The sequence below is a fragment of the Lampetra planeri genome, chromosome 21 (genome assembly GCF_965212315.1).
Source record: "Lampetra planeri chromosome 21, kcLamPlan1.2.h2, whole genome shotgun sequence".
Taxonomy (NCBI): Eukaryota; Metazoa; Chordata; class Hyperoartia; order Petromyzontiformes; family Petromyzontidae; genus Lampetra; species Lampetra planeri.
Window position 1 is genome coordinate 310,410 of NC_136127.1, and position 18,860 is coordinate 329,269.

At 50.5% G+C, this 18,860-nt stretch overlaps 1 protein-coding gene across 3 annotated transcripts in view; it reads left to right on the forward strand.

The window, feature by feature from the left end:
• The window catches only part of LOC144724493 (coagulation factor X-like), a 56,672-nt gene that overhangs the window by 31,629 nt on the left and 6,183 nt on the right, over positions 1-18,860 (forward strand). For all 3 annotated transcript variants that reach the window (XM_078603676.1, XM_078603677.1, XM_078603675.1), the window contains 3 exons: positions 12,297-12,499; positions 13,077-13,188; positions 14,686-14,936. In XM_078603676.1, the coding sequence (XP_078459802.1) occupies positions 12,297-12,499; positions 13,077-13,188; positions 14,686-14,936 (566 nt within the window). The remainder of the gene's footprint in view (positions 1-12,296; positions 12,500-13,076; positions 13,189-14,685; positions 14,937-18,860) is intronic.

The following is an 18,860-nucleotide window of genomic DNA, read 5'->3' on the forward strand; positions in this document are numbered from 1 at the left end:
GACAGATTGTGGATATTATTTCTCACAATATTTCACTAAGTGTAAATGTGTTTCTTAAATCGATGTTTCTAATGTGGCAGCAAGAATTGCAATTTTTACATTTACAGTAATTTACCAACAAATGGGATTAAACATAAAATATGTGATTTATTTTTTTGTCTTCCACAATGTTATCCTAATCATGCTATGGTAATAAATGACTCTGTCAGGCGATGCTGGTTTTCGTTCGTCTTTTATTTAGGTTCTTCTCCGCACCCCCACTGGCCTCTTCCTCGGACCAGTGCTGTCTCGCGTGCGCCCCGCGCATGCTCTCTCTCTCTCCCGGACCAGTCCTGTCTCACGTGCGCCCCGCGTACGCTCTCTCTCCCTCTCCCGGACCAGTCCTGTCTCGCGTGCGCCCCGCGTACGCTCTCTCCTTCTCTCTCTCTTGCCTGCACACTCTCTCGTTAACTCCCCTATTCCCGCACTCCGCACACCGCTGGACGACGGCGTGCAGAGGTCCTTCGGCCACGAGGCCGATGGCGAGGATCCCTCTCACCACCCAACGTGGGTCAGCCTCTTAGGTTCCCCAACTGCCTCGATCTCTTCCGGGTTCCCACTTATATACATTCCCCCCACGTGACCCTGAATCCTCCTCTTCCGGAACCTCAGATTCGATCTTCCCATACTATCTCAATCTCTCCCGCTGGCTGCGCCCCCATTCACCTTGCCCCCCATTGGAGCCGAGGCGAACGGTGGCCCCTCCCACACGCCCCGCAGACCAGGCTCCGCCCACCAATACCCCCAGCCGTGTGATTGGACCCGAGCCCAGCAACAACCCCATTTACGCTCGCATTACATGACCCCCCCCCCCTGATGAAATAGCCAGCCGTCCCGGCTGCAAAAGGACAAAATAATGCGAGCGACCATATCGTAATCAGGAATCACCAGACCCAACGGAGAGTATAACAACAACACAATTAACGAAAGGGAAGGGATTTGGAACGAGTGCGGGTCGCCAGCCCGTCCTTCACGAGAGGCGGCGCCCTCAAATGTCGCAGTCCTGGTAGTGTTTGAGGAGCGCAGGAACCGGAACCATCCGCCGCTGGTGGAGGCCTGTCCATCCCAGCACCCCGTTCCCCAAAGAGGTCCATAGTCGGGGCCCCCTGAAACTGCAACCGCGGCGGGGTTGGAGGGGCAGCGGGGCCAAGTGTCCCCGTCGCCGTGGTAGGCCCACCCGGTGCAGGAATCCCTGTGTCCGGCAGGATCACAGCTGGCCCGTCTACAGGAGGCACGACAGGCGCGCTTGCAGGTTGAACAGGCAAAGTCAGTGGCGCATCGGACGCGACAGACACCGGCAAGGCAACGTTAGGAGATGACGCATCCACTCACGGGGCCACATAGGGTTTCAATCGGGACGTGTTAACGTACCAACGCCGCGATCCAACCCGAACGCGCACAGACTGCGGGCTAGGGACCTCAATAAACACAACCGGCCCCTGCCAAGGTTTGTGCAACTTAGGGGAGATTCCCACCGGTACCTGCGAGCAGTGGAGCCGGGCCATGTCCCCAACTCGCCAGGGGGACCCACAATGAGAGCGCCGGGCGCAACGTTCGTTCCGGGCCTGGGTCCTGGCCGTAGTCAATCGGGCCGCCTCCCGCGCCTCCGCCACGCGTCGAGTGGCGTCACGAATATACTCGGGGAGGGGCTTAACAGGACCCCTCGCCCGCGTGCCAAGTTGCACTTCCGCTGGCGGCACAATCTCGCGGCCGTACATCAAAAAGAAAGGTGAGTGCCCTGTCGACGCATGCGGCGCCATCCGGCAAGCGGAGAGCACCCCAGGGATATGCAAATCCCAATCGGCCTGCTTCTCGCTAACCGTATGACAGAACATGGCCGACAGGGTCCTGTTCAACCGTTCAACCATCCCTTCAGTTTATGGATGGTAGGGAGACGTCCGAACCTTCTTAGTCCACCGTGCGTCGCACACATCCTGCAATAGGTTAGAAGAAAAATTTCGCCCTTGGTCTGTAAGCAACCTTTCCAGCACCTCTTTGTCTATCACATATCCGAACAAAAATGCCTCCGTGATAGACGCCGCCGACTGGTCGGGCAAGGGCCAGGCCATCGGCCAGCGGGAAAGATATTCAACCCCGACCAACAAAAATTTGTTCCCCCGAGCGGACATGGGAAAGGGCCCCAGATTATCCAACGCCACCAACTCGTTAATCCGTGAAACTTGTATCGACTGCACTGGGGGAACATACGGTTGCTTAGGCGGCTTCCGCCGGGCACAGTCAGAGCACGTCCGAATATGCCCGACGACATCAGTCGTCATGCCGTGCCAAAAATAATCCCGCTGTAACGTCAACAAGGTTTTCTGCACCCCGAGATGTACTCGGCGTGCAGAATCCGAATCAACTCATATCGCAACGACGACGGCACAACAAGACGCCAGCGATCGTGCAAGCCTTCCCTCCACATCAACAAGTCGTCCCGGAGAGCCGCACCCAGCATCCCATCGGACGACGGATATCCCCTCTCCTTTGCAGCCGGACTCCGTAAGGCCCCCAGCGAATCATCGAGCAATTTCTCTCGAATCCACACGGAATGCGGCAAATTCAAAACCCCGTCGGCCAGTTCCAGGCACGTAAAAGCCCCAGGCATCTCCACAGCGGACAAGACAGGACGCGGGGGCTGTAGAACCCACGTGCATCTATTAGTGCCAGAGGCACAGGCGCAGAGGGATCCCTGTGGCAATCGGGAGAGCGCGTCCGCGTTAGCGTGACGCGACCCCTTACGATATTGAATTTCAAACGAAAGTTCATGCAAAGTTTCCAACCATCGCGCCAATTGGCCCGATGGTTGGTCAACTTTCAGGGAATATTGTAGAGCCGCGTGGTCCGTGCGCACAATAAAGTTTGCGGCCATACAAATACGGCCGGTATTGACGGACAAAATGCACTATAGCCAACAGTTCCTGGCGGGTAACGCAGTAGCGGGTCTCCGCCGGAGATAAAACGCGGCTCCCGTAAGCCACAACGCGCTTAACGCCACCCTTAAACTGCAATAGGACGGCCCCAATCCCCGTGTCACTGGCGTCGGTATCCAGAATAAAAGGCAGAGTGAAATCAGGGTAGTCCAGCGTCGGTGCTGACGCCAAGCGATCGCGTAGGCCATTAAACGCCGCCTCCTCTGCCGGCCCCCAACTTAACCTCCGGTTCTTCGCCGTAAGGAGGTGCAACGGCCTAGCGATCGTGGCAAAATTTGGAACGAACCTGCGATAATAGGAAGCGAACCCGACAAAACGATGCACGTCACCCACCGTGGCCGGAATCGGCCAGTCCCGGACGCACGCCATTTTCTCCGGGTCCGTGGCCACACCGTCAGAGCTGACTATGTGGCCCAAATAGTGTACGGATCGTTGCAAAAGGTGACACTTCTTGGGCTTAAATTTCAAATTGGCGGAACGCACCCTAGCAAAAACAGCATCCAATCTCTGAAGATGCTCCTCAAACGTACGGCTGAACACAATAACATCATCCAAATATATCAAACACGTGTCCCACTGCAGACCGGTCAACACGAGTTCCATCAACCTCTGGAACGTAGCAGGGGCGGCGTTCAACCCCATGGGAAGACAATTAAACTGAAACAGGCCCTGCACGTACGGAAAGCTGTCTTTTCCCTCGAGAACTCGGCCAGGGGGAGCTGTAAGAACCCTGAAGAGAGGTCAAGAGTGGAAAAAAATTTCTCCCCAGACAAGGCATCGAGGAAATCATCCATACGCGGCAGGGGGTAAGCGTCCGCAACCGACAACTTGTTCAACTTCTGAAAATCGACACAAAACCGTAAATTACCATCCTTTTTCTTTACCAGGGCCACCGGAGCGCCCCACGGGCTGTTGGATGGAGAGATAATGTCAGCAGCTAGCATATCGTCCACCGTGCCGCGTACATGATCCCTCTCCGCCGGGCTCAACCGATGTGGATTCATCCGAATGGGAGCAGCATCCCCGGTATTAATATGATGGGAGAGCAACGAGGTGCGTCCCAAATCGAAATCGTCTTTACTAAAGACATCAGAATATTTCTCCAACAGCGCACGAAGCGGGGACCGCTGGTCCGTAGTCAAGGACGCATTTTCTTGGCACAACTCGGCGATCCATCGATCGTGCTGCGCCGTCGAGGCCGAAACCCCCCCTACGAGGCCCCGGTGGCCCGGATTATCATGGGCCGTGAAGGCGGTCGTAGCATGTGCCAAAACCGTTCCGGCCGGCACGACGACATTGTCCGCGCCTCCATTCAACACTTGCAAAAACGGAGGCTGACCCGGCCGAACAATCGTTCGTGCCGCGACCAGTGCCAGGCCATCCATAACCGCGTTGGATGGCGACAACAACACCCCCGCCGCCCCATCGACCCCAGGCACGGGCTTCTGATAACATAGTGGGATAAACATCTGCGAGCCAGGTGGATTGTCGACCAAAACATCGGATAGCGCCTGCACCTGACAGTCCAGAGCGGACTATCCCCACGGCGACGGCAAAAAGAAAATTTTCTAGCCTGCCGGTAACTCAATACAATTCTGATCAACCCTTATCTGAATGGGCATCTTTGCCAGGAAATCGGTCCCCAACCGAAATACGCGCCTCCACCTGACCAACGATGCCCATACCAGAGGTGTGGACTCGAGTCATGTGACTTGGACTCGAGTCAGACTCGAGTCATGAATTTGATGACTTGCGACTCGACTTGGACTTGCATAACAATGACTTTGTCCCACCTATGAGATGTGGACTCGAGTCATGTGACTTGGACTCGAGTCAGACTCGAGTCATGAATTTGATGACTTGCGACTCGACTTGGACTTGCATAACAATGACTTTGTCCCACCTCTGGCCCATACTCCCTCCGTTCGCCGCAATACATGAATCGTAAACCGGTCGTACCCGCGACAGCGGAATGGACAGGAGATGGAATATAACGTCCGAGATGATAGTTGCGGACGCACCCGAATCTACCAAAATCCGCACGTCGACCCCTTGTATCGAACCCGGCACGGTCTATGACCCAGTAGCAGCTGCGACCACTCTCCGTTTCAATTTCCACCACTGTGTCAGTGAGCGATGCGGATCCCTTAGAGTCCCCCCGTTAGAACAGGCCCCCAGAACGCATACCGACGGTGATGCATGAGATGACAGGCCTTGCCGGGTGTCTGATGCGTACCAACTTGCCTGACATGGTTGACTCTCCGGCGTTGACGTCGCGTCCCTGGCCGGGGACTCCGGCTGAAGAGGCGGGCGAGGGTGACTCCGACAGTCCCGTGCGAAGTGTCCAAGACGCCCGCAGCGGTAACACGACAAGTCCGCCAGACGCCCGGCTCCCCCCCATCTCGACGATCCCTCAGCGGTGGGCCGGAGCGCGACTCCGCTCCCCCTCGAGGAACCCACTGGGCCGCCGCTGCAGAGAGATCGCCAGGCCCCTTCTCGTCCGGCACGAAAACGGCCTTTGACGGAGTCCACCCCGTGGCGCCTCCCTCCACGGTCGGGCTCCCCGTCCACGCGGTCACCTGTGCCCAACGGCGCTAGTTGAACTGCGCGTCGAGGCACTTGGCTGCCATCCGGGAGGTCAGCTGCTCATGGCCGCATATCGGCATCGGAATGCCCAAATCCTTGGACAGCTCCAACATCTTACCCAGTATCAAGGGCTTCAACAAGTCGGGCTTCGTCTCTGGATATGCGGCTATGGCCAGCTCAAGCACAGCACCCCGGAAAGCAACAGGCGACTCCTCGGTTGCCCGTTTCCTCTGGACGAATCTGCGGTGTGCGTCGTCCGGTGGCTCGTACGCTTCCGCCATCTCTGCGAACGCCCCTTTCAACGTCGCTTTCTTCACGGCCTTGATGGAGCGGAAGAATTTCAAAGACTTGTCGTCCAGGAGCATCGGCAGAACCTCCAAGGCCTCCGCATCCGTCCACTTGGCAGATCGGATGGCCGACTCAAACCGCCACGCAAATGCGCTCCAATTCCCCTCAATTGAGAATTCTTTAATCGTCGTCAAGCAATGGCTGCGAGTCCCCGAGCTGCTGTCTTCCGATGCAGGCATCCCCTCCGGCGGCGACAAGATGGCGTCTTCCCGCCGTGGCAGCGACAAGATGGCGTCTTCCCGCTGCGGCGGCGACAAGATGGCGGCTTCCCGCCGTTCGTCCGCGACCACACCCAAGATGGCGGCGTCCTGCTGCGTGTCGGAGAGGGCGAGAAGCGTCGCACAGGCCCCAATGGCGGACGGCTCGGCCCCACTCGAAGGCTCCCCGCTTGCAGGCTCGCCGCTTGGCCGATCCGGCATCGTCGCTGGCGCCACCAGGGTGACTAAATGCAGCAGATCGGCCCGCAGCGAATCAAGCTGGACTGCCACGTGTCGCCAGCCGTCCTTGACGCCCGTCGACGCAGACGGCCCGGCTGCCCCGACGACATCTTGTACTCCTGGCGTGTCGCTCGCCTCCACTTCGCACACGCCTTCCATGGTCGGGACCGCTACCGCCGGAGGAAGATCCTCTTCATCTTCTGAAGATGGTGCAGATATATTCTTCTTCTTGAGATGTTTAGACATCTCGTTCTACTTCTGACTCCAATGTAATAAATGACTCTGTCAGGCGATGCTGGTCTCCGTTCGTCTTTTATTTAGGTTCTTCTCCACACCCCCACTGGCCTCTTCCTCGGACCAGTGCTGTCTCGTGTGCGCCTCGCGCACGCTCTCTCTCTCTCCCGGACCAGTCCTGTCTCACGTGCGCCCCGCATACGCTTTCTCTCCCTCTCCCGGACCAGTCCTGTCTCGCGTGCGCCCCGCGTACGCTCTCTCCCTCTCTCTCTCTCTTGCCCGCACACTCTCTCGTTAACTCCCCTATTCCCGCACTCCGCACACCGCTGGACGACGGCGTGCAGAGGTCCTTCGTCCACGTGGCCGATGGCATGGATCCCTCTCACCACCCAACGTGGCTCAGCCTCTTAGATTCCCCAACTGCCCCGATCTCTTCCGGGCTCCCACTTATATACATTCCCCCCACGTGACCCTGACTCCTCCTCTTCCGGAACCTCAGATCCGACCTTCCCATACTATCTCTCTCTCTCCCGCTGGCTCCGCCCCCATTCACCTCGCCCCCCATTGGAGCCGAGGTGAACGGTGGCCCCTCCCACACGCCCCGCAGACCAGGCTCCGCCCACCAATACCCCTGGCTGTGTGATTGGAACCGAGCCCAGCAACAACCCCATTTACGCTCGCATTACACTATTACTGTCATTCCATCGTGTTAAGAATACAAGTATAAGTAACATACCAATGTGCCTAACGAAGTGACAGATAGTTCTGAAACATGGTCATTCAAAAAAAATAAAGAATGGGAAATGAAAAGTGCACAAAGCATGGAGAGATGCTCCAGATTCAATGGAGAGACATAAATAGGAACATGTGTACTAGGCAAGATCCGCAGGCAAAGAATGTTCTTCAAAATGTCAAAAAAAGTCCGTTGGCTTGAGAAAGACGTCATCGCTAGAAGATATACGATGGCTGCTGGTCAAGAATAATAACAGAGTTCTAGCCAAGAAATTGAACACGTCTAAGAGGACATTCGCCAAAAAGTAAGATTCATGAAATCCGTGTGCGCAGATGCTCGGTGAATTATTGTATCGAAGGATCATTAAAGGTGGTGGTGGTTTGGGGAGGTCATCATGCAGCAATGGATTGACCATGTATGATGGTGATGACAGTTTAAGATTGTAATTTTAATATTACTGCCTTAGATACCGTACAACTGCAGTTGACATTTTAACATTATATGCACATCCACCACCACTCATTGGGAGGTCACTCTGAAACAGCCACTGACGTTTGGAATGTTTTCCCCTCAAATAATGAAGGCTGACGACTTTCTGTACCTCAGTTCAAGTCAACATTTAGCACCTTTCTCATCTCCCCTGCCTATGGCAAACTGTGCCCCATCGGTGAAGTGATTTCAATTCCACCATTGTAAATAAAGACTTCCCTTTTGTCTAGTGTTGCCACCTTTCCCACGGACACATTTTGGACATATTTCTTAGTCAGCCCAGGTCAATCGAGACTGTGCAGTATTCTGTAATGGAAGCAAAAACTAATACCATCAGATCTCGCAACAATTCAATTCCTGCCACCCAAACAAAGATGCCAGTTCATGGACTGTCCGAGTCAGACAGGTGGCAAGCCTATGTTGGTGAACGTTTTTTAAAAGTTGTGGGACAATCATTATTTCCATCATGAGCATTGTATAATTAATATTGTATTATTACTGTTGGTTCAGTCGTCTGGTGAGCAGCTCACAAACGGAATTTTGTGCTTTCAAATCCTGGTTGGGGGTTTACTTGGCCCGTCATTTCTCTATGGTCGATATAATTGATACCACTTTGTGGAGAAGCCAAGTGGTTATCTTATGGGCTGGCTTGCCGCCAACTTAGGAATGTGGAATTTCTACCACTGGCTCTAATCGGCATGTCCTACTTTTTGCCCAACATCAAGCAATGCCATGGGATTTAGATGCTCTATTGAATAGAGCTCCTTAAGTTTTCTGATGCTGTATAACCTCACATTTTTAAATGGCAAGAAAACCCCACGACAGAAAAATATAGCACAGGCCAGAAAACAAATAGATGTGACAACACGCAAATGTGGACATTGCATGTACAAATCTCTCGGCATTGCCTTACTCGCCGCTGACTGTTGTTGTAGTCATATGTTCTTAGCTCTTTAAGTTGATGGTCTAAAATGCAAAAAATTGCCACATATGCACTTATTTTGAGTTGGTGGTCTGCACAAGGCTTGTGTACATATGTAGTGAGTCCAACTGAGTCACAGACGTTGCCTTGGGAGCAACACTATTTATTCAGTAACTCAACATAACATAACACAACCTACACTTTGGTGTTGAATGCTCATCTAGCCATGCTACGACAGAACTAGACACAGTTCGTTATCCCGGCCCGGACCACAAGCTGGGTCCCGAACCACGTGTCTAGAGGCTTCTTTTACCCGAAGTGGATCTTCATCACCAGCAACACGAAGAACCCTGAGCCCCTCACGGGGCACCCGTTATATCAGCCTGGGCTGGGGCTGCCTCCGCCCCTCGCCCCGCCCACCTTCTAGATCTCTCGAGCTCTTTCCTGAAGGCTCCCCGAGAGCTCTTTTATACCACGTGACCGCCCAGCAGCCCCCGTCCACCGGTGGGCAATTATATCATCCATTGGGATGTGGATGATATCTGGCTGGTTGACACTCCCTCTCGCTCCCTGACTGGGAGCCCGCACCGCACACTGTACGTGGTGCCTCCGCGCTGACCAGGGCTCACCCAAACCCCGTTAGGGCTGGTACTACGCCCAATAAGCAGGCTACACATAATGCCAACACATTATCCGCCGTGGCTTCGTAAGCCCGGCACCACACAGTGACAATCACAGTCACTACACATGCGATGTTAAATTTACTGGATTACCTGCAGGCTTTTGAGAACTTTATGTGCAAAATATTCAAAACAGAAGTGCCAATCTTGATTTGAAGCTTTCGTGACTGCAGGATTCCATACTCTTTGGTTCTTTCGGTAAAGTCACGTAGGTAGAAAAATTAAATAAAATTAAAAATAACATATTACGACGTTTCGATCGCAACACAAGCGGTCGTCCTCAGGCGGAAAAAACAATCCAGCAGCCTAAAATTGGTACTAGCTAGAGGGCTGAATTTTTCAGTCATCCCCAAACACATCCCAGTGAATGATATCATTTCCCAGGTTGACGTAGCCCTCAAAGGTTTGGGTCACATCCCAGCAGACGTGGCAAGATCTGAAATCGCCGCCATCCTCAAAAACGCTAAGAAACCCATTATTAACATCAGCAGGGACGAGCGCTCTGAACTCGCTCAATTGAAAAAGAGAGATGACATTGCCATCCTTTCAGCCGACAAGGGCAATGCCACAGTCATAGATAAAACCACATACAACAACAAAATCCAGGACCTTCTTAATGATGGCAGTTAAACAAAAATCAACAAAGATCCTGCCAACTGCCTGGCTACAAAAAACAACAATATCATCACTAATTCGACTTCTCTAATCGAACCGACCAAGCAGCTCTCTCTAAAACCTTCGGCTGCTAGATCACCCAGAATTTTATGGCCTTACAAAAACCCATAAAAAAGGTACTCCACTCTGTCCTATCGCTTCCACCATTAACTCGCCTACCAACAAACTGGCCCAATTTCTGTCTGAGACCCTGCTTCCATTCACGGGCAAGACCACCTCAGCAGTACTTAACTCAGCTCACTAGGTTTCATTAATCAAGGACATTTCACTGTCTCCAGATTATTTGCTTGTCAGCTTTGATGTAGTTTCTCTGTTCACCAAGGTACCTGTACCTGACACCATAACAATCATTGAAGACTTGGTCCAACAGGGACTGAATCCTGATGTACCAACTTTGGTGAGGCACTGCCCAACACTTACTTCATCTGGTATGATACATTCTACAAACAAAATGAAGGTACTCCTATGGGTTCTCCCTTATCACCAGTGGTAGCGAATGTTTTCATGGATAAATGTGATACAGATGCCATCCTGACATCCACCCTACGTCCTTCCCTGTGGAAGAAATACATAGATGACACTTTCGTCATCTGGCCACATGGCCAGCCAGCACTGAACCAATTTTTCAAATACATCAATTCCATACACCCATTCATCAAATTCACCATGGAAGTGGAGAAGGATGGTAAGCTACCTTTCCTGGATGTTTTGTTTGAGAAGAGACCTAACGGCTCGTTGGTACACTCTGTCTACAGGAAATCCACCCACACAGATTCCTATCTAAAACCTGATTCCCACCACCATCCGGCAAAGCATTTCCTTATTAAAACACTACACCATAGGGCCCACTGCATCTCCGACCAGCGCCACCTAGCCAATCAACTGGAGAACGTACACCAAGCCCTCATGATGAGCGGATACTCAGACTGCACAATCCGCAAAGCTGTATCCCCAACCATGGGGAGACAACCATCTGAGGACGCAATCAAAACCATCACCTTGCCATACATAGCAGGTGTTACCAAAAGATTTCCAAAATCTTAAACAAACACAAGATCCAGATCCGATTCAATACAGTACACAAAATCCGTGATTTTATCCCATCCGTGAAGGATGTCATTCCTGACATGCAATACCCTGGTGTCTACAAACTAAGTTGTGTCTGTGGCAGCAGTTACATTTGGGAAACGAAATGTCTGGGACCGTGTTCGCAAACACAAGGCAGATTTGAAACACGGCAGAACCAATACCTCTGCCGTGGCTGATAATTGTTACAGTATAACACATTGGGCTCGCACTATATTGTTTTTTACAAGACCAAGGTACTTTGCAAAACTTCAGGCTACCAACAAAGACTAGTGCATGAAGCCATCCAAATATATAAACACGGAGACAATTTCAACCGAGAAGATGGTATAAGCTGAGCAATCATTGGAAGGACGTTATTTACCAAGCAAAGTCGTAATTTGCTGTGGTGCTTCCATTCTTCCCTGCCGTTTGGCTGTCAACTCCAACTCTCTGAGTTGCATTGCCCTATTGGATGCCTCTGCATTAACAGACTTGGGTCTCACTAACATGGCCACCTCTGCTCCTTTAGCCTCGATGTATCGATGGTTCTGAATGTGTGCTGGGCTTGCGTGTCTCACTGGTGCGACCAACGTTGTGGTGGTTGTCTTGCGTTGACGCGCTTGCCTCTCACAGCGCAGTTGGCAGCACCGCAGCTTGTGTTACACATAGACATGACATGAACTTTCTAATCCCCCTAATCTCTCTGCCTAATCTCTCCTATCAACATAGTGCTAATCTCCCATTAACACTGCTGTTGTACGCATATGCGGGGTCGATACTCTTATGCGGCGACGGAAGCTCATTTCATGCTAATCTCCCTCCCTAATCTCTCCGTAATCGCCCCCATTAACACAACTGAAGTGCTTGCGTGCGGGGATGGAATTCCTTTCCAGCTCAGACCCCGCCTGCTTGCCCTTCGCCACATATATAACCTCTTGTTGTAACAGCTCTCTCGCTGTGTTCTCCCTGACTCAGCAGTTCTACTGCTGGATTATTTTTTCCGCCTGAGGACGACCGCTTGTGTTGCAATCGAAAAGAAGTGCCAATACTAAACTCTATGTATAATGTTAGCCATTAAACAACAGTATGCTTACAGCAGGTGATGATGCACCACAAATACTTTCCCAATGCATGACATGTGACTTGATGCAGAGGCGTTTCCATGTGGGCGGCTGCACCCGGAGGAAATACGGGCGAAGAGAGAAGAAAATCGTCGGGATGAATTTTCCACCAGCCACTCGGATGAGAATTTAAAAACACAGCCTCACAACACTTCCTCAATCAAAGAACAGAGGGAAGATGTCAAAAGCATTGCCGGTGGAATGGACTGTCCTCGTGGTGACTGCCCCTGGCAGGTATGGCGTCGGCTTTATATAACACGTGAGTTACTCACACTCAAAGATTCCAGTATATGTAGGGCACGTGGAATTACACTTCACGGAATGTCAGTTGTCTGTCATTGTGTCCAGTTGCAACACTTTACGTGACTACTTGATTCATCTAGCATCCAGTGAGGCTATGATGTGACTGAATATTCAGCTTCAAATCAAGATACTTAAGGGGTTAAATCTGACCCATGTATGACCCCATGCCTTTCGATCGAGGTAAAAAATGTGACTGTCCACCAATCACGATAAATAATACACATCGGGTGAAAGGCAATCTTATATTTTGTGATGCCACCTCATTATAGTACAAGCTGTGGTGTAAAAGTGCCGGTACACAACGGTACGTCATCCCAGGACAACTCAGAATACCAAACATGTAAACTGGCACTTGTCAGAACAGTGTTATGATGTTTCTGCAGAGGGAAAACGATAGTTCACATGGGCTGCAGGACGAATTTGTGTCATACTGGAACCTCTATACTTCCATATGAGAGCACCCCAATGTCTAAGGCGTGTAAGAAACATTGTTTTATCTCGTTTTCAGGCACTGGTAAAGTTGGAGAACAATTTATATTGCGGAGGGACAATCCTTAACTTGGAATGGATTTTGACTGCTGCTCACTGCGTTCCATTGAAACCCTGGAATGTTGTGGTTGGTAAGTATCGAACCTGAAATATCAATGGTTATTTGGAGGGTTGCCACCTATTATACAGACCACGTCTGGACATTTGTCTCAGTCAGCCTAGATCTATCACAACGTTGTATTTTAGCTGTAATTAATTCTGCTACAATACCACCAGATCTTAGTACAAACCAATTCCTGCCACCCCAATGCAGATGCCTGGACTGCCCAGGTCATCTGCCATGATCTATCCACTGCTGGAGGGCTCGGGCTGTCTGGGTCAAACCCAGAGAGTCTTAGAATAAATAGATCCAACTGCCATAACTGCATCACTGCTCACTGCAAACGGTATTTCCTTGAGGTGAAATAGAGTCTTAAGGGGAGGCCCTTACATGTGAGCTGGGAAAAAACACATTCTATAAGAGACAATGACTGATGGTCGAGACTAATGATGGAGTGGCAGCTAAATGAAGGTTTCTACATGTGCAGAGTGGCCACCACGAATATGGAGCAATGCAAGAACAGGTTGGGTTTTTTAGCATCACGAGAATGAGGGATGGAAGTGAGTTGGGGAGACTCACCTTGAGCAGATAGATCATGACATATGATTATATATTGTAATAATAATTGTAGTCATTATCGTAGAACATTGTAAGTGCAGTATTATTCTAGCAGTTATTGGCGATTGTATTTTAAATGATATGTGTTAACACTGCCATGACAAAATGTGTGTTGCAATGGAAAATTGCTCACAGATATTGTTTACGGTGTAGAATATTCAGAGTCTGTATGGTTTCCTGATCAAATAAACAGTGAGGAAGTGCTATTCTTTTTATATCCCTGCGCCAGTGGTGAAATTCCACATTCCCATATCATGGGTGACCCAGCCCATAAGACAACCATTTTTTCTTGGTTCTTTCGGTAAAGTCACGTAGAATGGAAATAATAATAAAAAAATATATATAACAAAATAATTCTCACGACGTTTCGGCCACAACGCAAGCAGCCGCCCTCAGGTGGAGAACAGGTCTGTCGAGAAGACAGAGTTTTAATGACACACCCCAGGCGTGGAGCGACTATTTAAGCTGGGATGGAGGGGGGAAAGAGCGCCTTGGCAAAATAATTTGCATATCAAGAGGAATTTAGCATATTTATGGGAAATGCAGATATGCGATTAGTACTACTTGTGAAATGCGTAGGAGGTGTGGTGGGGGGTTTAAAGTCATTATGCCCGTGCATTATGCAGGATTAGCAGCATCAAAGGGAGGGGATAGGGGTAACATTGATAAAGGGAAGGAATGTTAATATTATGTAGCTGCAGTAACTAAAGAACCAAGAAGATGAATCCCTGCAGTCACGAAAGCTTTAAATCGAAAGACAACCACTGTTTGCTTCCCCACAAAGTGGCTACTCATGTTATCGACCCCAGAGTGATGATGGGCCAAGTCAATCCCCAGTAGGATATTAATGTAGCTATTACAGCTCTGCACCAAAGTTGTTCACAAATATGATGCCGTGTCTGTTTTACAGGTGAGCACAACCTGCGTGTGACGGAGAGCTCCGAACAACACGTCCCAATTAAGAATATCGTAGTTCACAGCCGCTATGACCCAATCACCTTTGACAATGACCTTGCGCTTCTTCAATTAGAGCGGCCCTTAAATTTCTCGAGGCTGGTGCTTCCGGCCTGCTTGCCTGAGCGAGACTTTGCTGACAAGGTTCTGGTGGAAGAACAGTCACGGATTAGTGGATGGGGGAGCTTGCACCACCGTGGTATCAAGGCAAGCACCACACAGATGTTTTTGAAATACATTATTCAATTAAACTCGATATTAAGCGCACACATCACAATTAGCACTGACACTGCATTTTAAGAGTAATACAGTCATTGTAGCTAGGGTTACCACCTGTCCGGGTTTGGCCAGGAAAGATTGTGAATTGGCATCTGTTTCCAGGTGGCAGGAATTAATTGAGATCTGGTTGTGGTACTGTGTTGAACGTTGTTACAAATGTAAAGACGACTCCGCCGCACTTGTCCTGGGAAGGTTTTCTTTATTCATGAGCAACGTGCTCAAATTCGGAAGGCGGAGACCCCACTGCAGCAGCCCCGAGTCTGTCTCCCTTATATACGGTCTGAGGCCATTCCCCCATTCCCGAACCTTCTTGCTGGTTGTAGACCGCTCGCTTTACCAGCTGACTCCACTGTCCTCTTACGTCACCTGGCCACGCTCCTATTCTCGATCATTCCCGTATCCACCAGTTCCTTTGTACTGCAGGCTCACTCCCCTGTCATTACCTCCCGTGGCCAATAGTCCACTTACACCGTAGGTTGACTCTACTGTCATTACACAATATACTGCACAGTTTTGATAGACCTAGGCTGAGAATATGTACGGGTTTAGTGTGTTTAAAAAGGTGGCAAACCGAGCTATGGTTTGTAATACTGTACCAAGTTCCAGTCAAAATTTTAACTAAATAAAATGGTATCTTCTGAATAAAGAACACAGGACACATTTATCGGTTTAACTATGTGGAACCGGACTGCTGAAAGAGACTCAGGTCACAACCAAGTTATTAAATAATTATAATTGAAGTCCAGAGCTCAATAAGTGAACATTGAAAGTAGCTACCAGACACTCTGATACATGGAAGCTAAATAATCCTGAAGTGAGATAATAAAAACACAACAGATAAACGTTGGAGGCAGAGTCTAACTCCTGTTGAGGTGAGGGTTGGTAGATCTCACAAATGTTGCCAAAATCCTTTCCTGCAGGTATTAAGGCGCCATACATTGGCTTTTCAGAAGGTGGTACAGAACATGTGGACTAATATGATATATCCTCTTTGGTTCTTTAGGTAAAGTCACGTAGAAAGAAAATAAATTAAATAATAATAGAATACACCATTTCGATTACAACACAAGCAATCATCATCAGGTGAGATTGAGAAAACGAACTTAGTAAACTTAGAAATATAATGCAATACAACACAGAGAGTCAGCTAACACAACAGTCAACACCCTACCTGGTTGATTACGTTCTTACAAAGATTTATAAATTTGAGAGAGAGACAAAACACAGACACGGAGACACATAGACATACACACAAGCAGATAGAGACACACAGAGACACAACATAGACTCTGTTTCTGTCTATGTTGTGTCTCTGTGTGTCTCTGCTCTGTGTGTGTCTCAAAAGCCTAGTCTCAAAAGAAAGCTGTCTCTGGTGTGGACCAATCAGTTTCAAGGACAATGCATATATTATAAGAGTGTTTTTTGTTTGCATTCTGACCACAAGCATTGTGGTTAATGCAGACATGATTCCTTGTAAAAGGTTTACATTTGGTGTTTTAACATCTCAACACCTGTTTTGTTGCCAGAAAAAAGGGGAAAACCCTATTATCATAGTTATATTATTAATTGTGATTCACTAAGCGTTTGAGTTGGATTCCCAACTTGGATTCCTTTCTGTATGGAGTTTGTATGTTCTTTCCCTGTTCCACATGGGTTTCCTCAAGGTTCTCCAATATCCTTCCATAGCAAAAAATAATTTCAAACACAAGTGGTATTAACCAGCATTAACCAGTACTACTGTCAACCTGGGAAGACCCTTCTGAAAACGCTTCTTGAGGCTTTCCTGGGTAAACAAGCACAATAAATAATGATACTGTTGGATGGTATGAATATGACTTGCTTGACTACAATGATAATTCACGAAGTAACACGATTTTTGTCCCTGGGTAGTAAGTGTTATTTTTTTATTGCTTATGCCTAAAAAGTGTAGGGGTGTTAGAGAGAGAGCCCGTTATGCATGGCAGCTTATGGCAAACAAACACAGTGGGCGGGGCTACGTGAGTGCACGGGGAGGTGCTCTCTACGACGTCCGCGCCAGGCACCCCGGGGGGGGGGGCCCACCGGGGGGGGGCCCCCACCCCTCAGCGGGGGGTTGGGTATAAAAGGGGATGTATCGGAGGGCTCGGGGTTCTTGTTAAGCTAACCAGTGAAGACTGAAGACGTCTTAGCTAGAGCCCTGGACTCCCCTGGTGTGCCGTCCTTATCAGGGCTGAACAGGACCGAGGCAGCGGCGTGGTCCCGAGATCCAGAGCCGGTGCTCTTGTCAGCGCTGGTCTGGGACTCAGGGTACCGGGCCCGACTTACCAGTGTCGGGCCAGATAGCCTCCCCTAGCCCGTTAGAGGAGGACTAGGAGGCAGGCTAGGAAGTAGCTAGCGAGTGTATCCCCAGCTAGCCGGGTGAGGGGGCCGACACCCCCTCTAGTGTTGTATGCCACAACCGTGCTGTGTGAATAAACCCGTGTGCCTCCAACTCCGGCGTCCAAGAGTCGTGAACTCTATTACATCTATACAAAAAAAATGACAATAAAAGCGCATTTACCCCCTGACCACGCGTGTGCCTCACTATTTTTCAACAATAACAAGAACAACAACAAGAACACACAAGAACGCAACAGCGAGAAGAGAAAACAACCCGACGCACCCCCCCCCGAATAAATACGAATTCCGTAAAAACAGCCTTTTATACAATTTGCAGGGAACCCACCACACACACAACACATGGCGAACCCAACATATGTACATCCAATGAGCCGGGAACACACCACCCACACAACACACAATGAACACAACCTATGTACACATCTTCCGGCCTCACAACAGTCTGCGCATTTTAGCGCGCGTCCTTGCAGCGGGCCCCTCACACGGGGTAACCCCGGGTGGCGGACCGTCAGGTGGCAACTGTCCGTCTCGGACTGAGTCCTCATCCGACGCCGCGTGACCCTTGGCATCCCCAGGAGGGGTGATCGGGCGTGAGCCCGTCACTCCTGATGCACCTGGAGGTGGCACAGCCGGCAAGGCGTTAGGTGAGAGCGACGGAGACGGACCCAGTGAGTCGGTCGACCCCCCACATGTTTGGCCACGCGTGTGTGAAGTGGGGATGTTGTACCGCAACGAAGGGTTTTAATCTAGAGGGGTGCACGAACTACAGCCGCCGCTTCCCCCATTTGATGCGCACGCACTGCGGTCGCAAAACCTCGACCACCTCCACAGGGCCCCGCCACGGCCGCACCAGCTTAGAGGAGGTAGCAAGTGGCACCTGGGGACAGTGCAGCCATGCCTTGTCCCCCGGCTTCCACTGCAGCATGTGCGCCCGACCCAGTCTGAGCCGCTCATTCGCTTTCTGACGGCGGTCAGAGTTTTGCATGGCAGCATCCCGTGCCTCAGTTAATTTGGCCAGATTAAATTTTACATGGTCAGCCAATTTAGTTTTACTCTGCGGCGCGGGGATCTGCAGCTGGGCACGAACAGGCGGGTCAGATTCGCGGCCGTACATGAGGTAGAAAGGGGAAAATCCCGTAGCTGCATGGGGGGCCATTCGGTATGCCGCCAAGACCCCTTGAATTTGCAGGTCCCAATCGGTCTGTGAGTCCGAAACCTGCTGTGACAACATTGACGTGATGGTGCGATGCAGACGCTCGACCATCCCGTCAGTTTGCGGGTGATACGGGGAGGTACGAATTTTCTTCGTGCCCAGGAGCTCACAGACTTGTTGGAGTAGTTTGCTGGAAAAATTTCTGCCCTGGTCGGTCAGCAGCCGCTCCGGAGCACCTTTGTCCAGGACATATCCCTGAACAAAGGCCTCCACGATGGCTGCTGCCGACTGATTGGCAAGGGGCCAGGCCATAGGCCAGC